This window comes from Mycteria americana, chromosome 2 (assembly GCF_035582795.1).
Source record: "Mycteria americana isolate JAX WOST 10 ecotype Jacksonville Zoo and Gardens chromosome 2, USCA_MyAme_1.0, whole genome shotgun sequence".
NCBI lineage: Eukaryota > Metazoa > Chordata > Aves > Ciconiiformes > Ciconiidae > Mycteria > Mycteria americana.
This window is the reverse complement of record NC_134366.1, coordinates 148,399,299-148,427,079: the sequence shown is the minus strand read 5'-3', so window position 1 is coordinate 148,427,079 and position 27,781 is coordinate 148,399,299. Positions and strand designations below refer to the sequence as shown.

At 39.1% G+C, this 27,781-nt stretch overlaps 1 protein-coding gene across 7 annotated transcripts in view; it reads left to right on the top strand.

The window, feature by feature from the left end:
- The window catches only part of TRIQK (triple QxxK/R motif containing), a 62,658-nt gene that overhangs the window by 25,967 nt on the left and 8,910 nt on the right, over positions 1-27,781 (top strand). For 6 of the 7 annotated variants that reach the window (XM_075494930.1, XM_075494929.1, XM_075494931.1 and 3 more), the window contains one exon: positions 23,704-23,789. In XM_075494930.1, the coding sequence (XP_075351045.1) occupies positions 23,704-23,789 (86 nt within the window). Of the gene's footprint in view, positions 1-2,497; positions 2,623-23,703; positions 23,790-27,781 lie in introns of those variants that run through there. The other variant, XM_075494925.1, reaches the window with a different exon arrangement.

Genomic DNA, 27,781 nt, shown 5'->3' with positions numbered 1-27,781 from the left:
TCTCCACAGCAAAAGCCTGGAACTTCTTTGAACTTGTTTGATTATACTACTTTCACTATACGTTTATACTGCACTTGTTTCGTACTTTTATACAGATGGAGGCTCATAGTCTGCTCTTATTTTAATCTCATCAACAATATCACCATTTCACTCGGTGGAGTCACTACGAATTTTTTTATAGGTGTAAATGAGAGTGAAATTTGACATGCTGTTTCCAGTTGCTGAATTGCATTTCAGCATGGTGTTATTTCAAGCACTTGCAACTCCTGTAAGGTATCTGGTGTCTACAGGGCTCTGGCAATGATACATATTTGTGCTTGTACTTACTCTCAGCTTCTGATCCATTGTTGAATGGATACATTTCTGCAGTCAAAAAAATCAACCTAAACCAACTTCTTTGCATCCTTTCCAAAATACATAAAAATTTCACTATAGATACAAAAACATGTATATATTACATTCAGAGGCAGAGCAGTTTAACATTTTTAGAAATTCTTTCACCAGGCTTTGAAAATCTTAGCTCGTATGTGTGAAGGGTGGACTTCAAAGTACTCATATCTCAATGTGAATCTGTAAATCTAACTTTAGACACCCATTTCTAAAAAATCTTAGACATAAATTTTCTATGTATACAGTGTTCATAGATATGTATTCTCTGTGTGTGGTGTATGTTCTTACATATTTGTAGGTAATATTATGTCAATATATGTGCAAGGAGAGTTGGGCAGTGAACTACAAGTCTGATTTCCTCTTATTTCATCATAAGGCAGCAGTGCAGAAGGCATAGGAATGAAATACCCAGTGCACATGTATCTATCAAGATGTTCTTGATAGATGTTTAAGGTGGACATAATGCATAGTTGTAACTGCATTTCTTCAGTTACAATGCTATGAGATGTAGCGCTATGTCTTTTGGCACAGTTAAGTTTTGTCCAGCCATTGTCCCGCAATGGAGGGCGGCAGTCTGTTAAACCTCCGCTGCTCCCTCACTGCCTGGACTAGCAGAAATGAAGGCAGCGAGGAGTCTGGCAAGCATTGCAGGGGGCACTGGTCTAAGAAGAAAGACATAGAGTCCCCTTGGCTCAATTCAAGAGGTTTAACTGAAGGGACTCTTGTATTTCATGCTTCAGGACATGACCATGTGCATTATGTAGTTCAGCAGGTATTGCACCTATTTATGGCCTTAAAAAAAATGTGTTAGATGTCTGCGTTCAGGGTAAACATGACCGTAGAACAGTCATCTGGCTTTTGTAATGAATTTGTTCACATTGCTGATTGGTATCATGCGGTCCATTAATTGCATGTTGTCAGGGATTTCTGTAACTGGTTTGTATTAAAAATATTTTTTCAGTCGAAGCTTTTGCATCTATTATGCCTTATTTTGGAAGAAAGTTAGGAACTGCCTACATTGTGGTTTTCAAGGTCTTGAACTATTTATGGGATTGTCTGGTAGGCCCTACATATTACTTGCAGGCTTTAAGTGCTGGATGGGAAATGAAGTAACAGGGCAGTGGGAGAATGATCTTAGTAAGCTCAAACTGCTAGAATGAAAATATGCAAAGGCAGTTGCTTAATTTGAATTACAGTTACAGAAATCACAAACATCATGCGACTATCTTTTGCTTTTGCTCGATGGTAAAGCCTGATTAAAAATAAGCACTATTGAAAGTATTCACACATTCAGAGTTATTTTGAGATATTTCATTTGTGTAGCAGTTGGATCAGTACAGCAGAGCACCATGAAGTGAACAAAGAGCTCTACAATAAGAAGTGGAATGTGGGAAATCAAATACTTTGCCCTGATGGAGTGCTCTGGTTGCAGTTAATAAATTTACAGGTAATGTAAGGCAAGTCACTAATCTGTTGTTTAATCTCTGAAATACTTTACTTGAAATCTGGTCCTTGTCATCATCCCAGCTACATAGGCACCCTATTTACTGTGGGACCAACTGAGTGAGTTTCTCTTTGCTAAGCTATTGGTACTGTTCTAAAATAACTCATATATTAAATAATTATATTTTCAAGAGTTTTGACTGCCTGTTAAATAGGAAAGGTGGAAAAAGCCTGCCTTTTTCTTAGTTTATTTTCTGTGAATATCTTATAATTATCACCATACCTGCATTGGTGCTATAAGATTTGTAGTGATACTGATATCCTTGATTGTGATATTTGATTTTTCATTAACAAAGTAACAGTAATTTTAGAATGCATGGGTTTTTTTGTTAGAATTAATTTTCCTATGGAATTTTAACTGAATACCTGTGGGCTTTCTTGTTCATAAGAATTGGGGTTTGGGTGATCTAGGGTGTGAGAGGTGAGAGGATTTGACACAGCTCGTCACTAAATCACTTGCTCAGGTTCAGCCTAGGTGATAGTCATGGGAAGATGGTAACTGCCTGGCAGATGTTGGGTGGCATTTATGATGCGATGTTTGTGCATTCAGTTCCTAGTGGAGAAGTGTTGAAAAACATCATTATTCGTTGGCAGTCAAAACAGAGAGGAGCTGGATAATGAACTAGCATATGGAGTGAAACAGTGTCTCAGCATTAGACATGGTCCCTTCAGCTCAAGGTTACGGCATACTGATGAGAGCATGGCCCAGATTCACTGAAGCTGTTGTGGGTAAGTCTGAACTCAGCAGGTGCGTTAAATCCCTCAGCTTTGGACCTCTTGAGCATAGTGTTTGTGTTGACTTGCCTCTTAGCAGTGCTAATTAACTTGGCCACGATGCTGTGTATTATGGCAGTGCGTCTCCTGGTTTGAAGTTAGCTTGCACCTAACCAGTTCACATCACAGGCAGAATGAGTGTGCAGCTGTCTCTACAGATGTGGTCCGAAGGACCTTCAGTCACTGTCACTGAAGAGCTGGAAGAAGTTTTAAGTTAAAGTAGAATGCAGGTGGGACCTCCTAGGAGTTTTGCAGGCATTGAGTAGGGATGTGTAAGGATCACCTCTGTAGACTTCTATTCTAAGGGGTGAAAGGTCTGAGTTTGGGCTGGTGATTCGTGTCTGCACTTGTAGGTTAAACAAGCCTGGTACTGCTTTCTGGCACAGAGGCCAACTGGCATCGAATGACCCTGACCATACTGTTAAACTCTTTTATCCCTAAAACAGAGTGGCTGCTTGCAAACTGCTTATTGAAAATTGCTCCAGGCCCATGTTAACTCCTGAGCCATGTGTAGGAATTGCTTGGGAGAGGGCTACTCTGGGCACAAACTGTGCCAGGGGCTGATGTAACAGTTGGAGAGTGCAGACCATTGAATTCTAGTTCCTATTGGCATTGTATAATATATTAGTACACCTGCAACCAGATAGCCAGAGGGTACAGTTTGACATTACTAAGTGACCTTTAGCAACACCTACCTCTCTCTGCTTGTTCCTGTCCCCATGTCACAGTGTATACTATACCATCCTCTGGGATGGTACAGCTGTTTGTGTGCCATTTTGATCCAGCTTGAAGAAAAAGATGTGCTGGGCAGTTTTTCGGTTGAACCAATTCCCTAATCTGCTTCATCATCTGGCTGCATGCACAAACTTGGCTAATACGCATCGAAGAGCAGGACGGCACACTTCAGTCCCTGCAGTGTGCCGCAAAACTCAGGCCAGTAAGTGCCATAAGCCAGTATTGCTGCTGAACATATTGCAAAGCCAAGCAAGCCACTCCTCGAGTGAGTCTAGAAAGAGTCTTTATTCCGTATAACATGCAGATTGAACAGATTAGGAAGTGTAAGAAGGATTCACTTCCTGTGTAGGCTTCCCCCAGCTTCTTAGAATCACTTTTGATTTCAGTCCAGTGGCCTCTGTAGGTCAGATCAGTCCTACTGGCTGAATTACTTTATGAATAATAACTACGATAGTTTAAATCCATGTATTTTTAGAGGTATTTTACACTGTCTGCAGTGAACAATGATGTTGTCTTCCATACATGTGGAAGGCACAACAGAATCTGAATGCAGTTCTTGTTTTGGCACAGCCTTTTCCATAACGTTCAGGTATAGTACAGTGTATTTTGCCTACCAAACATTAGAAAGAAATGGAGTGAAGCGACTAGTGGGATTAGCACTGAAGAAGTACTTTTCTGGAAAAAAGATAGGCTGTGGTCCGCTGTGTCTTTTCTGGAATAGATGGGAACTGTGCAAACTAGAAATGAACTGCACAGGGAGAAACATTCAATAAATTGCAAATCAAATAGAACTGAAGGTACAATCCTTAACATACTTCATAGTGTGAAGTGTCTCAGAAAATCAACCTGTTAAGTACAATACCAGATGGAAACGATTGGTAGAGTTACAAGAAAATCAGACGCATGTCTGTAACACAGGAGGCTCCGTGTATCTTGATAGGCAGCTTGGAAAACCGCAGACCCCATAGCATATATTCCATAGAAGGATTTCTGTCCAAATGGCTTAATGGAAAAAGCAAATATGACCTGTTGTGTTTGTGTAGAGAAAACGATCAAATTCTAATGAGTAATCGTCATGAAAAGGACAAAGAGGGAAGTGCTTTCATGTGTTCTTCAGAGAGGGAGAATAAAATATTTTGGCTGTGGCAAAAGCAGAAAAGATGTAGTCCACAGAGGATTGTCTTCCCCATCTTACTTCTATCGCTGATGCTAAAAGAGACATTAAAAAGCATAGTAGTGATAACTTTTTTGCTTTAACCAGCTACCTTTCGGGTAATTTTTAGTCTGAAGAGAAACACTTCCTACAGTCAAGAGGCCATGAATAGGAAGGTTGGATTTTATGGTGGTGGAGATTTGGGACAGGTATCATGCAAAGTTAGCATGTAATTTAGCAAAGTTATTTCAGATGCTCATCATTGTAACTGGGAGCAAAATCCAATCTGTAAGCGTGAAGATAAAATCATAGAATTATAGAATGGTTTGGGTTGGAAGGGACCTTAAAATAACCTAGTTCCAACCCCCTGCCATGGTCAGGGACACCTTCCGCTAGACCAGGTTGCTCAAAGCCCCATCCAGCCTGGCCTTGAACGCTTCCAGGCATGGGGCATCTACAACTTCTCTGGGCAGCCTGTTCCAGTGCCTCATCACCCTCATCTAAATGAATAACATTGAGATACTGGGAAAGCTTGTTATGTTTCTTCACAATTTGTTTGTTGCAGGTTGTCAAAATACTGTCAAAGAACTGTGCATGTTGCTAACTTAGCAATAATTTTGGAAAAGTTTCATGATAAAGGAGGCTAAACACCAGTACAGGTTGCCCATAGAAGTTGTGGCATTTTCATCTCTGGAAATTTTTTGAAACTTGAATTGTATGAAGACCTGAGCCACGTGATCTAACTTCGCAGTTAGCCTGGCCTAGCTTCTCGTTAAAGCAGGTGACCTCCAGAGGTCCCTTCCATCCTGAATTATTCTGACATTCTCTGCCATTATTCTCATTTGTTTCTGAAATGCTGGGAATATTTGCTTAGAGTGGTACTGGCATAGAGTCCTACTGCAGAAAAGGTTCTCAGAGCTGCTCAGTACGCTCCTTTGCATGGGCAGATGAAGAAACAGAAAACTAATGATACGGTACTTCTCATGCATCGCTATGTGGGAATGTCAGGGTGGGTTGTGTCAGCATCTTAAAACATGGCTTATATCTTTATTTTGATGACCAGCTAGCTTGATACCAATGCTGTCAATTCATCAGCTGGAAATCTTAGAGGAAAAGTCCCCTTGTTTCTGATGATCACCCAAAGTATGGTCATAGAAAAAAGTGTGTTTTATCCTTTTATGGGTTTAAAGTAGAGATAAGAAATATTAAAGCCATTAAATAGGGCACTGGAGACAGTGTATTTGAAGTAGAGTACTGCTTTGCTCATCCATGTTTAAGAAAGATGAATCAAAAGTGAAAGAGTTGCTGAAAGAACTACTAGGATGACCAAGAAGAGCCTTGTTTAGCACAGCTGAATACAAACTAAGACAAATACACTTCCTCTCAGTGAATATTTTGGGAGTAAACACTTAGGAAGGCAACAGTCCATATAGATCCAGTCTGTAACTGTGTATAAATTACCCATAAAGAAACATAGCTGGAAATTAGAAGGCAGTTTCTTGCCAACAGGAGATTAAGCTTCTTGATTGATGTCCTACTTGTAGTGCTAAAGACAAAAAAAACCCCAAAGCTCTAACTTATTTTCCAACCGATCATTTTATATGATCAGTTTTGAACAAAATTGAATGCTATGGGTGCCTTCACTAACCGAATACTGGATTTCAGTAGTTCACCAAGTCCTTCCTAGTCATACGCTCCATATGGACAAAGTTTCACTGTGAAGTGGAGCAGCTTTCGGAGATATTTATAGCTAGAAAATGCATTTGGAAGGATTACCATAACTTTCTGACTGTAGTTTTACTTGCGGAAAAATTAATACTGAGTATTGCCACCAAAATCAAGATTTCAGGAGAACTGAAAACATAATCTTGAATTTCACAGGCTTTTTCCTTTTTGTTGAAGAGAATTTGAAATTCATGCTGAAAGTCCAGGCTGAAAGGAGAGAGGTGAGGGAAAAGGGGCACATTTTGATCATAACATTAACCTTTGTTTTTCACTGCGTGTGCTCTCAACATAATGTGGTGAAACTATCAAAACATTTCTACAGCATCATCTTTTCCTGTTTGTTTTGGGGGTTTTTTAGTAAACTGCTGGGTGTACATTTGGTGTTGCTGCTCTTTTTGTTCTTTGTATTGTAGAAGTGCAGTACTTAACAGTCTAGTAGTAAGTATAGTGTGCAGTTTCTCTGAGGATCCCCAGTTGTACATCTTTGACAGGACTTTCCTAGGTCACCCCTTGGCCCTAGCTGTTGCAGCATGTCCCACTGGTAGTAATAGGGTGTGATTCAGGCATTCTTGTCATCAAAAAATGTCAATGGGAAACTAAAAAATGGTTCATACCAAATACTTCTAGCAATTAGCTCATCTCCAGGGGGGCAGAAAAGAGAAACACATAGTATTTGTAGGTTGTCAAGGAACCTGGGAACATATTTCATTCAGTAAGTAAATAGGAAGAGTTTGGAAACAGTTTACAGCAGGTGCCAAAGGTTGTGGAATAAGGGATGGTAATACAGGCTGTCTCCGCTGCATACATCGCTGACCCAAGTGCTTTCTTTAGGTGGAGTTTTCCTTCTCCACCTATCTATTTATTTATTGAACAGCATATGCAAAATCGGTCTTTTCCCAAGAATGATTTTAAGCTAGCTTAGCACATTTTGGAAGAAATTCACGTGGGTGTGCAGCACTAAGCATTACTGAAGTCTTCGGTATAAAATTGCTCGGATCTTGGAAGTGCACACGAGTATGGGGGACATTGAAAGTGCTTCGTTCCCAGTAAATCTTGGAATAGGTTGATATATTGGCTGCAGTGGGTTATAGTTGGGTCAACACCTGGAGTAGAAAGTGATCAAGGCATATGTATTTATGTGACTATTGGTCACTAACATATCACAGGGACATATCAACTAAGGCTGCTATTTGATCGTGGCATGGGATGCTGGCCTCAGAGAAGAATGAGGTAAGACTATTGCCATGTTTTACCTCATCGAATCTCTGCACTTTTCCTAACCCAAAAGAAGGAAGACTGTTATCTAGGAGTGCTTGCACATTTGATGAATCAAAACGTGAATGTCTTGTCCAAGGTCATACCCAAAACATGTGGCTGAGAGAGGAAAAGATATTCTGGTCCTCATCTACTACCCTAACCATAATTGCATTTGTCATTTTCCATTGGTCCCTTGCCTCATTTACTGCACTTCATACAACTTGATCAATGAGTCTTATCATCCATATTTACTTAGCTACTGAAAGAGGAAGGGGCTTCTGAGCAGCATACATTATCATAAAATGACAAAAATTCATAAAATTATGTATTCTGGTATATATGTTAGGAGCAGACAATTTTATATTTATTCCTTGACTTTTCAATGCCTGCCTTTGAACTTGCTAGTATTCGTATCTGTATTGAAAATACAGCTGGGTGCCTAAAGATTTTTCCTATGATATTTCTGTGGAGAAAAACAATTAAAAAATAAAGCAGTGGTACACCGCGGAGTGAACTGTCAGTGAATCCTTTTGCCACACTCTGTAGCCCTTTTATTGTAAGAAAAAAAAATTACTGATTAGGACATCAGCATTAAATTAGCGTTGTATTTCTGCCACACCTTTGGATTTTGCACCGAAAGAACTTTAGTAACTCAATGTGAATCTTCATTTCATGCATGTTTCACTCAAATGTTAGTTGCAGTAATTTTGTTTTAATAATTTAGTGTCCTCTATTCTGCATATGCAAAATTGCTTTGCTAAGTTCTTAGAACTTGACATCATCAGATCCACTGGCTTTTTCTTGGATCTAGGAAAAGTATGTCTGTCACAAGGACTGCGTTGTTACTGAAAGTGAAGTTGTGTCTCTTCTGAGGAAGTGAACTGTTGAAAAACAGGCCATAGGGAGGGTGTGTGGCTTTGTTTTGTTCTGTGTTTCTATAGCGATCTATGAAATGAGACATTCAGAAAAACAATACACCTTGAATGTGAGACAAGGTTGTGAGGAACTGAAAAATGACTCTGAAAAAGAAATGCATTGACTGTTTTTCACTCTGCATGCTATGTATAATAAATGTGTCCTTTCTGGTATGTTTAAAGAACAGAATCAATCAGAGCGAGAAATGTTAATAGAGAACTGTTCAGGTAGTTTACAAGTAACCTCTCTCACCTGTCCTGAGCAATGCCTGTCCTGTCTCTTGGGAGCCCACCGCCACGGGAGGTGGGGGACTTTCTCTGCCGATGCTGCACATCTGGACTTTCCCGCCGGAGATGCACTTGTACCAGGACCAAGTCACTGGTCACCTAATGGCACATGGCTGAAGTTCTGTGTCCTGGATACCGTGCTAGACCACACTAAGTGACTCTACACAGAGGGACTTCTTCAGCAAGGGAAGACAGAGGTGGGTGGGGGATTGCATAGGACCTTTGTGATCAGAGCAGTGCCCACAGAAACAGTTTGTGAGGAAACAGGCATAGCTAAAAGTTAGTTTTCTGTTTAATTCAGTTTAATTTTGTATGCTTTTAATTCCAAAAACTGAAATTGCTTTGTGCATGGGTTTATAAATATTTAACACGCATTTTTAATGAATAAGAAATTGACTTTAAGGGTCAGTAGCAGATTTGGTTACTTTTTCAGGTACTTTTTTTAACTGTTTCTCATTATATTTGTAAATGTAATTTTAAAATCTTTAAAAAGAAATTAATATAGGCCATCAGAGAATCATCTCTAATAGATAACACTCATGAGTGTTGTTCACTTCTATTACACCATTAGATCACGATCTCAGAGTTTTTGATGAGTACCGAAGTCTTGCAAGGAAAAGAGATTTCCCAAGGTCATGCAGTAATTTTATGGAAGATTCAGGAGTAGAAAACAGCTCCATGCTTTATCTGCTCTAATCAAATAGTTTTCCAGGTGGTAGACTATTTTCCTCAGCAGTCTCTCCAGCTTTTGCAGATTTCCTACAAGAGGCAGTGTACTTAAAAGATCATTCTGTGGAATAAAGGTTCGGAAAAAATGATGGTGGGAGCAATCCTTGTTTCTTTGAATAAGTTGCCCTAATACATGTCTTTAGCTATATAAATTGTTTATAATATAGTCATGTTCAAAGTAAGACTATTACTGAAACAGACTTTATTCATTAAAACGTCAACAAAGCATTGATGCTGGTGCAAATGACGAAATAAAATCAAAAGGTCTCAGATAAACTCATTATCATCACTCTAATGGCAAAGTGATTGGAAAAGTACAGCATTTAAGTTACTTGACAAATTTATATACCTAAAGAGAAGATGTGAAGTAAAGCTTAGCTATTCTTCATTATATATTGAAGATTGCAGTATTTGTGAATGATACCAGACATTCACCTGTAAAGCAGCAAGTCCAGTCCTGAAGTCAGGAGTAAGATGCCATTATTTTACATGTTTTAATACACTGCATACACACGTAGTTCCTTTTCTTTGAGCCTTCAGAAAGGGAAAAGAAAAGGATGGAGTAGTATGTCTGGAAAAATAAAGATAAATTTTAAAGTTAGCCAGGCTCCTCTATGCTATTATTTTAACACAAACACAGATCTCATCCCTCGCTGTAGCACAGTTTGGCTTTTGAAGGTAAAATTGTGTCTCCTAATATGCCTTCAAGACATTATTACACCTTTAGTTCTGAGGTCCATAAACCATTACTCTGGGTGCTCATAAATATGCATTTCCTTTACATTTTTAAGTAAGCTGCTATTGCTGTCATTCACTTTTAGTTAAGACCTGTCAGGTGGTGTTTCTGTTGAAGGAAAGAAGTTTAAATTATGGGTGAACTGAAGATATGTAGTTCTTAGGAGTGCTAAAATTATGAGTGAGTTGGAGAGATTATTCCTCACAAGTAATTTTAGGATCCCGAGGGATAATGTTGATGTGTACAAGAGATCTTCCCTTCTCCGCTAATTCCATTAAAAGCCTCTGATTTCTGCATTGCTGGAGTGAGACTCCAAAAACCTGACTTTCCATCTTACATAATCACTTTCACAGTATCCTGTAACATCCACCTCTGCTAAGACTGTCAGTGCATTGACTCCTGGAGTGACAGTGATATATAGGTCTGACAAAGCATCCTTCGCAATATGCTTCATTGAAGTGAGAACTGCAAATGCTGACAGTATTGCTGGAAACCTTTTACTTAGGCAGAACTAATAAATTACAACTTGTATTTTGGGATGGTCTTGTAATATACAGCTGGTCCAGAATGATATGACTTACTAGTCAGGAATTACTGCATCTTGGCAGACAGCATCCAATTTATTTTCAGTTCTGAGAAAAGCATTATCCACTGGATAAGACACTGGATCAGGAGTTAAGGCATTCAGGATCACGGTTGTGCCATTCTTCTGGTGCCTGACCTCATGCAAGTCTCTTCACCCAGATGTCTTTTGTTCCTTCCCGCACTCTCTCCCTTTTTAGACTGTCCTTGGGGTGCGATGTGGCTGTGACTGTTCATAGGGTGTCCCTCTCAGCTCTTGCAGCTTCTCTGCTCCTAGGTGAATGCCATGAATCCCATGCTTGGACTAAATCCGTAAATTTAGTCCGTTACCCACAAGTTCTAGCTCCAGTCCAGGCTTTGTTTGGTTCAGACTTGAGAAGCTTTTCTTTAGCAAGTTGTGACCAGTGGCGGCCAGTCAATCTGAACAGTGAGTCAGTCTGAAGCAAAGAACATTTTTAATCTTGGCAGCAAGGACACAGGCTAACGCTAAAAGAGGTTTCGGCTCAACAAGGCAGGCGTTAGAGGGAAGTGACCCCAGCTTCTCCTGAGCTGCACTGTCTCTGAGGCTCTGTCCCTGGCTCATCATGCAACTTTGTCAATGTTCTTTGTTTGCCGCAAGGCTTTTTTTGTTTTTCATAAAATTGGATATATGATTTAATGCTGGGTGATGTACTAATACCATTCAAACACTGCTGTCCTATTGTGTGTGAGAACAGAAAACCGTGAAACTGTTAGAAATGGATACAATGTGGTATCTGCAGTGGAAGTGCTGTACTCTGTTTGATATGGTCTCCTCTGTTCCCTGAGTTGCTCAGGTTTTCTGTGCCACCCCCAAGACCTTGCTGTTCCAGCTAGGGAAAGGAAGCTGTGGATGACAGGTTGTGTCCTTCCCTTCATGGCCTAGCTGTCCCCATCCCTCCTCTAAGCAAAGTCCCACAGCAGAACAGCTGGTCAGGTTTGGTTGGGGAGGTCTGTGGCTCCTGGGAGGGTGCTCATGGAGGAGCAGGGGCATGATGGAAGGGATGACTCCAGGTCCGTGTGGTGCCACAGTCCCACTGTGACATCCTCCAGGGACAGGCCCCGGTCACCTAATAACATTGGATACATCCGGTAGTGTGGGGTTAACTACGGCAGAGGGAGAGAGATCCTCCTCTCCTGAAACACCACTGACTCTTTATCCAGAAAGTTTAATATTATTATTACAGTACTCGGTGATGTTGTGGTGCTTATTCAGCAGCCACTGTTGTGAGTGACTCAGTGGTGATGTCTGGCGGTAGCATGATATCCACCACAGTAATTGGGAGGAAATTTAAAATTGCTGCTATTGAAAACATTTTTCAGGCAGTGGCTGGTTTGGTCCTGTTCATGTGCTCAAGAGGTTAAACTTACTGCCAGAGACGTGGTCTGGAAGAGTTTCTTGCTGGTTCAGACAGGCTAGGGCTGTTGAAGGGGTTTTCTTCAGTGGGGAAAGAGGGAAGGGGGTATTGCTTTCCTGTTTATCATGGCCTTATAATCACTTACATGTGTGGGCTTTTTTTCCTAAAAAAATACCCCAGTAGGGAATCTTTGACTTCTCCTGTGACCTCAGTTGCTCCTGTTCTGTTTAAGGTCAAAAGAAATTTATGTAAGACAATGGGAGCAATTTCTGGCTATGTAGTTGCGGGGATAAGAAGAATAGAGAAGATGTTTTGTGGAACATCTGTTACATGGTTATGCTTTATTGTGGGCAACTGAATTGGATGACCTGGTCATCAGTCTCTATATTTTCCTATATTGTCTTTAAGTGCTCTCAGTGGAGAACTATTAGTAGTATTTTTCTACCTTCCTGCCTAAGCACAGGCTAGCTTTTATTGGAGCTAACCTCTAGTAATTATAAAGCCAACATCACAATAACAAGCAAACAGATGGGACATATAATATTCATAAATTATTGAATGCAGCTTCCTCATCCTTCACAGTAAGCTCTTCAGGACAGGGACAGACAGTGTCTTGTATGCACCTACAGTACAACAAGGAGGTAAGCAACAGCCAACATGATTTGTCAAATCAAATCAACTTTCTTCTCTGACAGAGTAGCAAACCTTATCGATGGGGAAGAGGAAGAGGTGCCATGTTGTCAAGCCTTGTCAAGGCTTTTTGACAACGTATTCTGGTAAACAAACTAGAGATGCATGTATATGAAGCTACTGCAAGATGGGTATCAAATTGGTATGAAAGCTGTTCTCGGTAGTTATTAATCGTTTATTGTCTGTTTGATAAAGGTGTAATGAGGGATCCATAGTGGTCTGTCCTGGACCCAATATTTTAATTGCAAGTGGGATGATGAATTTAGTTTGTGAATTATACCAGTATGGGAGGCAGTAAAGAGATACTAGTTTAAGATAAAAATTCAAACTAAATTTGAGAAATCGATGAAATGGCTTGGAAAAATAGAGTAGAATCCAGCAAGGAAAAGGGCAGGATTCTTAACTTTGGTATAAATAATCAACCTACGGACTGAATATGGGTAAGAAATGTTTAGGCAATAATTTTGGAGAAAGGATTTGTAACAGTGAGCAGAGTCACAGGCAGGCTGTGATTGAATGTGTAAGGAAAGTATATATATAAAAGATACCAATAAGGCCTCAGATGAAGTGCTGTGTTCAATTTTTTACAAAGATCAGAAAAAAAGTCCACAGGAGAGCAAGAAGAGCCCAGAAGACAAAGACTGAAGAACTGGACTGAAGGACTGGTTCAATCTGGAGAGCACAAGACTTGAGAGATGTAATGGCAGTCATTAAATATATAAAAGCCTTATGCAAAGAAGAAGGGAATAAATCAACTGTCCTCCAAGTCTGTGCTGGATAAGACAAAAAGTAATGTGCTAAGAATTCAGTATGGGAGATTTGAGTTAGGTATCAGACATGAGGAAACTTTTTATGATAAACCTAGCGAAGCACCAGGAGAAAGCTAGTGAGGCTGTGCCATCTCCATATTTAAGGACCTGTTTTTCTGTGACTGTGTGTGGAACATGGTTGCTGGATCTGTCCTGCAGGTCAGTATCTGTGACAACAATATAATCATCTCTCTTTCTCTTGTCTTTGCTACTTAGCTTCTATCTGGCAGATTCCCTCCTGTTCAGCTTTTTCCCCTATTAAGTGAGCTATGAGTACACCTTCAAATGGGATATATTGAAAAAAGTCTGAGGCCTCTAGGGACAGAGATGGCAAAGACCAGAAGAGCACGCTTAGGACTTGTACAGCTCTGGAACGATGGCGCTGCTTGCTACCTCCGTCTTCCTAGACAGCTCTGACCATAAGTCTGTTTCCACTTATTTCAGAGTATATCACATTTTCCTCTATTTGGAGCCAGCAAAGTTAATAAAATCAGCATAAGTCAAATTGGAGCTGGGCGCAGTCTGTCTCAGAAAGGCAGAAAGACTCTTTGTGTGCTGTGTATCCCTCTTACCACGCGTTATGCTGCCTTTTTCACACCTCTCGTCATCAAAGAAATAGTACGATAGTTTCTGTAGTCCAAAAATCGTCTAATCAAACGTTTCATAAAAATATGGCTTTTAATTGTGTTAATGGTGCGTACTTCACTCCTAAGCAGTGGTATTTTTGTTTTGCTTTTCTCATTTTCACAATTTATACTAAAACATGGTTGTTTACATGAAAGTGCAGCTGGTAGTAGATGTTCCGTAGCAAAGTAATAAAAACATGCTCAAACTGACCTGTGCACATTAATGCATGTATATATTATGTAGGTGGAGAAGAAAAGAGCGAAACACTCACCCAGTGATCTGTTTCAAATTAATTGTGTTAATTTATTTTTAAGAAAGGTATTTAATGTTTTCATAGTTGTCTATTTGAGTAGGAAATGTTAAGGAGATTGTTGGAAAGGTTAATGGAAGAACTGCCATCATGCGTGTTGAAGATACTCCTTTTACATGGAGCTATTACTTTTTAATGGCTGTAGGCGTGCACCTGTTGGGCTTGAGCAAAGATTGTAAAAGATGATTTAGCATGGAAAGCCTTGAAAAAGGACTGCCCATCAAATAGTATCTAGTAAGCATCAATATTTTTAGTGCTGTTCTTCAGATCTTTTATTATGGTCTTGTAGTTAATTGAGTATATTCTACAGGTATTGAAAACAATGAAATTACCTGACTAATTAGCTGATTTAAAGTGTTGATGTTATTTTTTGTTTTGTACATTATTGATAACCAGTTTTCTGAATTTCTTTTCTTAATTGCTTTTATAGATTTTTAAAATACTCCTGAAAAGAAATATCAGAAAAGGTGCTAATTTAAATATGTTCTTAATTACTCATAATCAATGTATGTCTAATACAAATTTTAAATGTAAAGCATTTCTTTAATGAAATGCTGCTTTACATGACAACACATAGCAAATTCTGAAGGATTTTCTAAAGGATTCTGTTTCCAGTCAGAATATTATATTTAACAAATACTACCAGACTTCTGTTTTGGGATCAGGGAAAGATAGCAATAATTAAATGAGTGTATTTTGGTATACTTAAGGATGCTTTATATTTTGGGATTTTTTTTAATCTTGCATGCAGCATAAAAGGAACTTACTCATTTTAATGCATCCTTCTTGTTGGCTTAAAGCTGAAATATAGTTGCTTGAAAATTAATTTATCCCTCATGAATGACTGGTTGGATTATCTTTGTAGCATTAAATGTCAACCCTGAGCTCAGAGCACATTGTGTCTACGGTAAAAAGTTGTCCCTGTGCACTTAATGTTGTGTTAAATGATGATGTGTCCTTTGCAAATGTATTATTAGTGTCAAGCTGTTCTGTCTCTCAAGATTGAAAAATGGTCAGTGATTTGAGCTGCCATTAAACCTGAATAAAAAAGAGAGAGGCTGTGGGGGGTTTTCATCCCTTTTCTGAGTACAGACATACTCTTGAGTACGTATAAGACATACCAAAATGTTTCTGTTAACCTAAGACTCCGAAAACTCCATTTGGAATCACAGCAATTAAAAATAAGAAAATCTTACTTCTGCTTCTCAGGAAAAGAATGGTCATTGAATACATCTGACACTAAGAGCACAAAACCCAATAATAAATACTTGAGAACTTGGTCTTGTTTCTGTAGACGTGAACTAGAGTTCTGGTGCTGATTCTCAAACGTAGATTATAACACTGTTACAGATGTGTGATTTGCTGTCTGATTTAACTGAGGTTAGGCCTGAAATTCCTTTGGAATTTTGTTTTTCTGAGGTTCCTCTAACATCCTAAATAAACAGTTATTTCCAGTTTTAGAGTTATAGTGTATGGATGAGGCATGCATGTTTAAGATGTGTCGTGTGTGAGTAGAGTTTCACTGGATTGAAATTTTGTTACTCAATTAATATACAGTGACTGGTTTAAAACCGCTAAAAGATATTTAATCAGGTACTTCTGTACACGCACCTTAGAAGCTAGATGCCTAGGTACCTTTATGGATCTGGGTGATGTTGCAGAGCACTTGAGAAAACACTTCTTTCCCTATGCCAGACACCTAACTTGCTGGCATTAATAAAGGCACTTAAAGAAAAATTCTGAGTGATGATAGAGCCTGGTTTTGAGGAGTCCCAGGGCATGTAGGAAAAAAATATACTTATATTCCTTCCTATTAAAAAATAAACTAGTGTAAAGTTATGGAATTGTTGAAAGTACAAACTGATTTGAACTTTTTAGTCCATTGACTTGCTGTTTATAGACCCTACTGAATTCCTTTGGTGTGCTTTAGTTACATTACTATTACATTACTACAGTTACATTAAGGTATTTCAGACAGTGTGATTTTATGGCCAAATTCTCCCTGAGTTGTCAGCCATTTAGGTGGTTCCCAGGAATTGTTCCCTGATGACTGGAAGAAGGCAAATGCTGTGCCCATCTTCAAGAAAACTAGGAGGAGGACATGGACATACTAGAGTGAGTCCAGCGAAGGTCCAGCATGACTATCTGGAACACAAGATGTACAAGGACAGGCTGAGAGAGCTGGTTTGTTCAGCTCTAAGAGAAGGCTCAGCTGAGATGTTATCACTGTCTACAAATATTTAGCAGGAGGCCACAGACAGGGTGAAGCCTAACTTTTCTCAAAGGTGCACAATGGTAGGACAAGAGGCAAGTTAGAACATGGAAATTCCAATTAGGTGGGAGAAAAATGTTTTTAGCAGAAGGATGGTCAAACGTTGGAAGAGGTTGCTCAGAGAGGTTGTGGACTCTCCACCTTTGGAAATACTCCAAACTCAGCTAGACAAGCTCAGCTAGACTAGCTCCCTGAACAACTGGAGCTGACTTTCAAGCTGGACCCAGTTTAGAAGTTGGCTTTGTTGTGAGTGGAGGGTTGGGCCAGATGACCTCCAGAAATCCCTTCTAACCTAAACTATCCTATGAGTCTGTAGCTTAAAGCGCCAGGGACCGTAGCTGGCACACAGGAACGATTCTGAAGAAGCAGTGTGATAATTACGGCACATCTTGACAACAGTGGCTCTCTAGTACAGACGTAGCTAATTGGCTTGGGAACCACCACGGCATAGCTGAGCAAGGGTGGAATTCACTGGGAACCACCAGCTAAGCTGTGATTTTAGATGCATTTTACAGTCCCTTCATGGTTCTGTGATGTTCTCTCTATAGTGCTAATAATACTTAAGATAATTACTTCAAGAGTAATTTGGCCATGTCCACAAATGTCCCGAGAGTCCAGATAAAATCATGGAGGAAACCGATTTTCCTTCTCCACTTGTCCTTTAGATCTAGTTTCCTTGGCTCAATTCATCTGCTTAACCTTAGAGGTGAAACCAACCTGCCTGACTTGGGTGCTGAACAACTCTAGGCTCTCTCTGTTGTTGTTGACAGTAAAATAGGCGCTGCCAGGGAGCACTTTAGGCTGTCCTAGACTGCTGTCACTCACTCTTTGGAGAAGTCTCTCTATGGGAAGTAAAGAGAGACCTAAACAAGCTATCACCTAAAACTGAAGTCAGGTGCAATGGCTGTGACCTTCTATGTCTTGCACGTAAGGAGGTTGTGGAGGATAGTGTGACTGAGCCTGCCTCCATCTTGGACCTTCGCCCCTGCCAGCAAGATCTAACTTTTCCCTCCTGCCTGTTACAGCGGGAAAAGGAGGGATGCTTGAAGTCAGACTGTGGAAACCCTGAAAAAGACCAGAGGACCGTTTTCTTCTTCTGTGTTTGTTCGGGAGGATTTTGTGGGAAGGTTCCTGGAACCTTCGCTAATTCAGATCAATAATCATAATAAGAACATTGATTTCAGCTTAACTAGGTGTGTGATTTCACACTTCCAGTTTGACAGTAAGGCTTGCCACAGTCTATCTCTAGTTTCTAACTAGCTATGTATACAGTTTAGTATAGGTTTCAGCATCAGTTACATTAATGTACTTTAGTTAAACTACTACTGGTAACTGAAATTTACCCAGTAATTGTAGTTTTGTTACAACTTAAACAATACTTTAACATATGAAATGGATTGCTACTGTATGGAAAATGTCTTACTAACGTTTTGATTATGACTATAATAACCAGCACAGAAAGATTCAGGACAGCAGTTTGTTGGTTGTTACGAATTATAGTGAAAGTGTTGAAAGGAATTTTAAATCTGTAATGTTGATTAGCAAATTTTTACTATCTGTCAGGTTTTTTGGCATGCTGTAAATAACTCATCTTCAAATAATTTGTCTGAGTAATTAAATTTAGATTGCACATTTCTCATTTCAAATATTTTGACTCTTATCTATTTGCTTTTCCATTGTGGCTTAATTGGTGTGGTCTATATAAACGGACAATAAATTTATATACCTTTGTTATAAAGATCAGTCAGTGAATAGAACTTGGTATTCATCCCAGACGGAATTATGATTGAATGTATTTGCAAGATTAAAGCACTGAATTTACTTTTTTCTAATTAAAGGCAATTAAAGATTTGCAGACACAAATAAAAGACAATGAATTGAGGAATAAGTGTAGGAGCAAGTCCATTTGCAGGTGAAAAGAAGTGCCTTTGAAGCAGAACCAGCTGTATTTTCATTGAAAGAATAACAGTTTAGGAAGCTTTTCTGCATGTGCTTGCTTGATAGCATAATGTACTCATAAGCAGCTTACGCAGTACAGTATTCAGAAAATAGCGGTGCATTAATTTTTAAAGTAGCAAATGCAGGCAAAGAGCAATGCTGCCACATGATGATAATGAAGGTGGATATTGTAAAGTCTACTGAGAGAAAAGAAAGCAGGGAGCTCCCGAAATGTGAACATTTATAAAACAATAACTAGATATTCATATGATAATAAGATTGGACAGCAGCATCAACAAAGGCCAGAGATGCAGTCCTGTTTCTGCTAAACCCCGATGAATTGAAAAGCAGAGAGGCAGTCTTTAGTCTGTTATTCAATTCCAGTAATGAGCTATTGTTAGAATGAAAGAGTAAATATCTAGAAGTGTTGGGAATCTAATTTTTTTTCTTGTGAAGTTATTCTATAGATTTGTTCACGTTGTATCTTAAATGGCAGCATCTTTAAAAGCAATCTTAAATGTAGTCAGTTTTCTTAAATATAGTGCTCAGCATGTTGCATTCTCGGTTACACGTATAATAGAGCTTGGTATGTATGCAAAAGTACAATGTTATGCATACTACTTGGTAATGTCAGAGTATTTCTGTAGACTAAAAAAAAGGGTGACCCAGAACTTAATTAACTTGTCTAGCTCATATGTATTATTTAGTTTTAAGTTTTGCATTAATCATGGTGTCATTGGAGGTTTGGTTAAAAAGAATACTGAATATACCACATCAGGTCATCTCTAATTTGTTATTAAAATTATTGAATAGAAGATACATGGGATCTCAATTTCCCTTGTGAGTAGAGATGAATCACAAAATTTATTGTGAAATCGGTAGGTTTTTAATACTAGTTACATGAGGAGAAACAAACTCATGTTGCATATTGTATGAATCCCTAATATTCAGTCTGAGGGAGACACTTTGGCATTTTTCACGATAGAGCTGTTTTTAGTAGCTCAAAAAGTACTTATATTTCACCCTTATCTTCACTCTTTTCTAATTCTACAGCTAGTAGAATAGTCTTTCATTTCTACCTGTGGAAGGTTTTCAAAGCAGGATCTGTAAACAGGGCACAACTCAGTTCAGCTGCTGCTGAGGTCACTCTGCCAGCAAAGGAGTAGAAAAAACTGTGCAACAAGGATGGAAGCAAGCGGTGGGATGAAAGGTGAGCTCTGGAGAGCTTCCGAAGGGCAGAGGCAACTTAGGCACTGAAATGGAAAGGTGGGTGATCTTTGCACCTGGTCTTGGGAGGGACTGGCAGGAGGCAAGACAAGCAGGGTGATGATGGCTGTAGTCAGTAAGAAAAGTTGCCTGATTGTGGACTAGATCTTTGGCCTTAAAAATGGAAAGAAGGTGATGGACTTGGGAAAAGTTGAAAGAAGTGGCAAATTTGTAAAAAAAAAAAAAAAAAGGAAATTGGGGTAGTTATAAAAAAAAGTTAAGGAAAGCCGGCACTGGCGTTTGAGAGACGAGGCGAGATGAAGAATTGATAACAATAATGAGAAGTAGAAAAGGAAAGGATTTTGCTTAAGTAATACAAAATTTGGTCTGGAAATTTTCCAATTCTATCTTTTTGGCTGCTTCTTCTTACCTTCCTACATTCCCTCGGGAAAACTCAGTGTCTGTCTTGAACAGACATTGGGTAAAGCAGACAAATGGGGCTTTGTCTGATGAGTCCATCTTAACTGGCTTTGACGGTCAGTTCCTGGGAAGAAGAAACGGCTTAAGCTAATGTCTCTGACAGATAAATGTACAACAAAGCCTGCAGGATAAGTGAGATAAAACTAGAAGACGTTGGGAGTGTGAATATACGTATTCCAACTGGTTGAATTTGCAGACCCAAAAGAGCCTGTATTATTTATTTCTGCTTGTTTTCCAGGTGGTAATGATCAGTATTCACGTGGTAGGGGCTTTGCATTTCATAGTTCTTCATAGTCCTGTAGTGCAGATGTCTTTCCCAAGGCCTCAGAAAGTTCAGATGCTTTAAGAGTCTTTTAGTACAATTGCTGAATCTGGTTTTCATTACAAAGGACTCCACAGATGCCCTTTTTAAACTTTTGCACTTGGTGGACTCAGACTGTTGCCCTACCTTTTTTTTTTTTCCTTTTGGCTATCACGTTTAGCAAGGAGAGTGGTAAATTAATGGCAGGTGCGTAGATTTGGGGAACTACCAGCTCTAGAGTCATTATTAAAATAGCCTATTTGTTATATAGGGGGGGTAGTTGTTCATATCAGATTTAATATAAATCTGGAAGTATTCTCTAGGTAAATACAATCCAGTCTCAGCCATAGCCACAATACTGGAATAAATAGTACCAGAGTGCTTGAAACCGAGGCAAAGAACACCAATAAGCTTTCCCTTTTCTAGGAGTAGACTTGGTCCTACTGATAGATCTAGTTCATAGGCTGGGTATCCTGTGCAATGTTTACCCCTGCTCATGTCACCTTCACAGTTGAGCCTTGGAGAGGAGGAGGGAGATTGGGCAATGGGAAGAAAGGGAGGTGGGTTTCACTAGCCAACTTGTTTCCTGTTTCTTGTGGGCCTTACAGAGCTTTCTAGGTTTCATTATCTAATGCCATTGCATCACTGGAAGGGAAACCTCTGACTGTCCTGCTTTATTTACCCCAGATGGGAGAGCAGCAAACATGAATTACGAGAACTGAAATTGAATTTAGTCCTTGTCTGTTATATACTTCTAAACGAAGGTGTTTGTCAGGCTTAAAACATCCCAGATGGATAAATTTCTGTAGTTTGTTCTCAAGTAAGTAAGAAATAAAGCTGCATTGCTTTATTAGAAGTTGGCTCCCAACAAACAAACACAAAAATTCAAGGCTGGGGTATATCTATGCCAAATTCGGCCTGGAGTGAATTTTTATGAGTTATAAACTCCTGCCATTTATAATGGAAACTCTGACAGTTCTTTAACTATTTCATAGCAAAAGTAGACTGCAGTACTTTAGGGAGAAGAAACACGTTCTCTTTCTGGCTGGCTTCGTCTCATGACTTAGCCATTTTGGTGGTTCCTGCAATTCTTTCCCTAACTGTTCAAAAAAATTACTGTAGTCCTGATGCATCCTATTATCAGGTATCATTGACTTCTGAATAATAATGCTGCAGTGGTCCTGTCCTGCAAATGAGATACATTGCCTGGATGAATATATTGGAGCATCAGACACAAGTAGTCATTCTGTCATCTTTTTGTCATCTTCACTCCGTCCTCTAAGAAGGTTCCTTGGATATATGCTTCCCCCCCCAATAGACATGGTTTCAGTTATTTTTTGCCTTTTGTCATTGAGTATTTTCTAAGTTATTTCAGGTCTTTTATTAATAATATCTGACCAAAGGATAATACAGAGACCTTCACAGTATATAATCCCTAGGACTGAGGAGAGATTATACAACGAAAGCAAATTCATAATGCAAGTTCAGTATCCACAATAAGCTACAGAGAGAAGCTCTGTATTGAATATGAGCAGAGTAATAGAAAGAGTGGACAAAGGTAGAGATGTGTTTCCATTAATTCAGTGTATCACTGGAGAAGACCTTTCTTTTCCGATTCATGTTTCAGAATTTCACCACTGCACTATAATATCCCAGTTTTAAAGGTGACCATAAAATGAGAAGCTTGCACTATTGGTTATGAATGTAAGACCACATCTGGTTGAGGAAGTGGAAGGGTTGCATGCACAAAACTACTGGGCATGGTTTTAGAGAAAAGGTTAAATTATTTGGATGTAACAATGATGAAAGCCAAATGTAAAACTAGGTAAAATTAGTGGTTAAAAATGGCCAAAGATTTCTGCTTTAAGCATTGTAGCTCAGCTTTGGAAATAGGCAAAAAGGCCAAAAAGGCATGTATGCATTAGGGGGGGAGAAATGGAAAGGACTTTTTTGAAAAGCCAAAGCGGTTGTACTGAGGCTCTACCCCTCCGAGCAGTTTCTTCACAGATTCCTCTTTTCCTTCTCCTCCTTTTGTGACTGTTACCTGTACCCTGACTTCTGTTGACTTAAAGAAGCTGTGGTTAATAGTACAGCAGTAACAGGCCCTTCAGACAGCAAAAATCTGAGACATATCAGAGATATCAAGTGTTTTATGCTTTATTATTAAGTTGAGATAAATGATTTATGCCATTTCTAAGTACTTGCATGTCCTCCTCTGAACTCAGTTCATATGGGCTCACAGTAACCAAGCACTTGGCTGCACTCTTTGTGACTGCAAGAGATAGTCCCCGTAACTTTTTTTAAAAAGTGCATCTAAGATACTTCTAGATGATTTTGTGTAACATGTTTCTACAAGCAGATGGTGTGAAGCAATGGTTTTATTAGAGCTTACTTGGACTGACTTGCATGTCTCTGAGTTCTGCTACTTGCAAATAATGTTCCGTTTCAGAATGATGAAACATATACACTCACCATAATGTCCTGTATTATACATTTATCTATGCATTAGAGATGTCTAACCAACAAAAATTATAATGAAAATTGAGGTTTGATTGAAATGTGAGGGAAAAGTGTCATCCACCTTTAATCTACTTATTTGCTGTCTGATGCTTACTGAACAATTTAATAAACGTACTAGTGGATGGCTATCCGTATGTGTATTTTGATGTGTCTCTGGAGTAATAGGTTCTGCACTGATTTGTCAGCTCTTGCTTGTTGCTGTCATTGTCTGTGTTAAGGACCGTTGTTCCACGGATTGGGTCCCTGCCTTATAGAGTAGCTCCGGCTTAAAGTGCTGGACTGTGGGATGTTTTCAAAATGTTACATCTGACTTTTCAATTGAAATAATTGCAGACATTCTTTATCTTCTTTTTGCATCATTTTCATTAAATGTGCTTTTCTACTCTAGGAAAACAAGATTATAAGAAAACCAGGCCTATGTTAAGAGCTACAAGATTAAAAGCAGAGGCCAAGAAAACTGCACTAGGCGTAAAGGTAGAGATCTGTTTGATAGCTTATACCACCTTTGTGTGTATGTTGTTTCTTTTCCCCATAGATGTACTGTGTGAATATTGATTTCTGAGAGATATTGTTTATGACACTTCAAAGTCTAAGTGGAATGCCAGAATCTAAAATATTTATGATGGATTGCTTTTACTTAACCCTAAAATAACTAGAATAGTTGAAATGCCAAAAGATTTTAAGTAGTCCCTGTCCTTGTTATGATGCATACTTACTTTAAGGTCAATAAAGTACTGTATGCTTAGAAAATTGACCTTTTCAGGGAGCCTCTCTGCACACAGAACAAATGCTTTAACGATTTCATATAGTTACAAAAATTACAATAAACATCTTCCTTCTTCCTCTTCCTAGCCTATACCCAGGAGTAATTTAAAGACAGGGTTTGTTAAGTATTGTAAATTCTCAGCATTATTATCTCATCTACATCCTTGTGTACTGCCTCTGACTTGGAAAAAGAAGGCTTAACTAACAGCAAAATGCATGGAAAGGTACTGAACTTTACTTTGGAAATGTCCCTTTTTCAGGCAGGTATGAAGTATAATAATGACTGTTTGATCACGGCTGTGAATAGGAGCAAGGAGGACAATTAGGAATATTTTGTGCTGTCTACTACCCAGTGTGTCATCAAAATGGGATTTGTCTGAATGCACATTGTTTAAGTTGCATCCGCTATTTTTCCCTCAAACTTATTTTTGAATCAAATTGATACACAATTAGCTTAGTAGCAAGGGTAAAAACTGAGCAAAATAAAAAAGTGGATCAAATATCTGGGTATTCTATTGAAAGAAACTTCAGAAATGTTAAAAGGAGAACATTTTCTTGTTTCTGGCAGATGAGAAATCAATTTTTTCAAGTTATAGCTTATAGCAAATGCCAAGGTATTACTACCAAGCTGTAACAGCTGTTGAGCTGCCAGATGATGTATTTGGTTGTCTTCCAGAATTTGCTATTATAATCACGAAACAGTGCTTTCTTTTTGCTCCTGATTGCTGATCTCGATCAAGCATTACCGTGCGATGCAGTATGTTTTCACAACATAATCTCCTCAGTTAGTGCTGTGTGTCAGGTTTTAATGAGAAAAAGTAGACTGCCTTTTTTGTTTAAAGGATAGATTATTAACCTTTTGAGTTCAATGTTTTTCCTTCCTTTCTTATTAAATTTTACTTTTTCTTTTCATTTTACTTTCAATGACATGACCTTTTAAAAGTGATGTTCTACTTGGAGACTTTTACTGTACAGCCTAGTTCTTTTAAAATGTGCAAGTTTTTTGCATGTCTTTAGCAAGTGAGAAAAATGTGAACCTTGGTCCTTCAAAACCTGTTCTGTTTCCTTATTTTCTTCAGTAATTCTTACTTAAAAATGAGGGAGAATAGGAAAGCATATGTGTAATGAAGAATCAGGTATTAGTGAGTACAGAAATCAAGAACAGTTCATTTTGTACAAATATGTTCCTGCATGTTATAGCAGAACACCAACTGACTTCTAGGTAAGAATGAGTTTTGCCATCAAGGCACACACGTGCTGTCCAGGTCATGGGATGTTGTGTTTCTGGCGTTCTGCTAGTTGCAGTGTGCAATGTCTCAGGTCTGCAATTCTGCCTCTGCCTTTAAAAAAAAAAAGAAAGAAATTCTTTAAAATACTGTCTTCTGGCTGTAATGTTTTTTGCACGCCTGGACCTTAAAATATGACTGTGGATCATCCCCAAACAGATCACAGTCATTTGCTTTGCTTCCTAATTGCTGAGAAAAGCTGACAGAGCTGAAGCAAAAGGGAAGGTAAGCTGGACACCTTCCCCTCCGGGGATATGCTTGTAGGGGAAGGAAAGCAGGGCCTTTGTAAGCATCCTTCTCACTGAGCCTGCTTAATGCCAACAACCTCAGGCTTACTAAATGTTACAATACTTCTACCAGAATATGGGCAATCCCTGTAGAATAAAACTCTGCACTTCTTCTGACAGACCCTGCAGCACTCAGCACAGAAGCGAGGCATATTTAATGTCTCGGGATAAACTTGCACCTCTTCCCGTCTCACAGTGACAACTCTTCACCCTGCTCTATCCCTCCAGTTCAGCAGAGCTTCGCCATGGGCAGTGGATACGCCTGGAGTGTCTGCAGGGAAATCGCCCTCCCTACCCCGAGACAGGCTGCTTAGTTGTGAAGCCCCGTACCTTCTCCCTCTCTCTCAGGCAGGGCTTGTTTTGCTCAGTCCATTGTTAAGTTCCTCCAGCCGTGCAAGAGCAGTCTTCTTACTTTCATCCTCCACACCTATCCCAGATACTCCTCTGTTGTCTTCTGGATAAATTTTGAAATAAGAATTTCTTGAAGTCTCCTGTTTAGTGTGACAGCAGGGTGTTAAACTGCTCCTCATGCCTGTGGCTGTCTGAAGAGTCAGCAGAGTTGAGGTCCCGTCAGGTTATGTACGTTTGTGAAACTGTTTTGAGGCTTGAGTGTGCATTCCTTTAATTGTTTCCTAATATTAAGAGCTTTTGAGTATTCCTGAGCTCTTCCTTCGGGAAGGTATCATCACAATTGTCACTTCATATTAACAAAGTTTTCTGATGGTGATAAGTGACATGATTCATCTTCCAAAGGCTGGGATTTTAGTCTTTTTATATGATATAGGCCCCAATTCTGTGTTGTGACAGTTGGTTAACTTCAGTCTGTGTTGAGGAAGAAAAAAGTGGTGTAACTACAGTGCAATGTAGTAAGTAGGCAGCATTTTAAGTAGAAATATCCAAAGTTCTTGTAAATCTTTGAGAAAACACATACATATGTGTATTTACCATATATTTTATTTGTTTTTCCAGGTTTCAGTACATGATGCAGTATGCAGCATTTCAAAATATATTACCATTTTCTTATAAAAAGCTAAGTTGCAGTTTATAAAAATATTGTAGAGGAAGGGTATCCTTATGATACATGTAAAAGTACAAGCTCTCTGGGAAAGAGGAATATTTTTATAATTCTGTGAAATACCTAACACAATAAGTACCATACTGCCACTTAAAATGATTGGATTTTTCGTGTTCAGTGATACGTCTAGAGTTGTTTTGCACTAGTGTCCTGAAGAGCTTATATCCTGGCTGTAAACTAAGACTTTGTGTAGTATTTAAGAGAAAAAAAACCCAGAGTGACTGGAAAGTAGTGAAGGGATTTTAGTCCTTAATTTCAATGAAGATAATGAAATTCAACTGTTGTGTATTTCACCATAAGAGCTGACAACATTCACTTAAAAAAAAGGCCCTATAAATGACATAAAACTTTTCAGAACCAATCCCCTGGAGATCCTTCACATTTCATCGCTGGCATACTAATTAGCTTGTCTTGTCAAACTTTGATTGCCTTGTCATTTTAATGCAAGGTTTAAAGTAACAAAGTTTCTTTCAGTCACTGGCATTTAGTACTTTTTAATTTCCCCAATGAGAGATTTTATCCGTGTTGATAATGTCAGAGAAGCAGCTAAGCACTAATAACTATCAAAAGTTAGTTCAAGCAGGGCGACCATTCTAGTATTTGGTGTGTAATATTTGCTCTTTAAACATGTTTCAAAATTAAACATTGTAACAGAGCTATTGTGCTGGCTCTGTTTGTATATGTGACGCTAATGCAGGCAGTGCCAGAATATATGGTATCTCTTGGAAAAGAAGGACCCCTGTCTCGAGAAGCAACTCGGAGAGAAAGCAGTGTGCTGTATGTCTCCTGGTGTTTGAGTAGGACAAAATCCTTTGTAGCAGTACCAAAAAGGGTGCGTCTGAACCTTTTCTGTGTGGTGGTTTTGTTGTCCCCCCATAGGGGGCTCGTGCTGGTGGAAGCCCACCTGCTCACCCTTACCAGGTAGAGCAGCAAGGGATCTGCACCATCCGTGCTAACTCTGCTCTCAGTGGGTGAGGAAGAGGTGCCAGCAGGAGGGTGGTAAGCAGAAAATGGTTTGAGGAATATGGAAGCTCAGCCCCAGGTAGCTGGGGT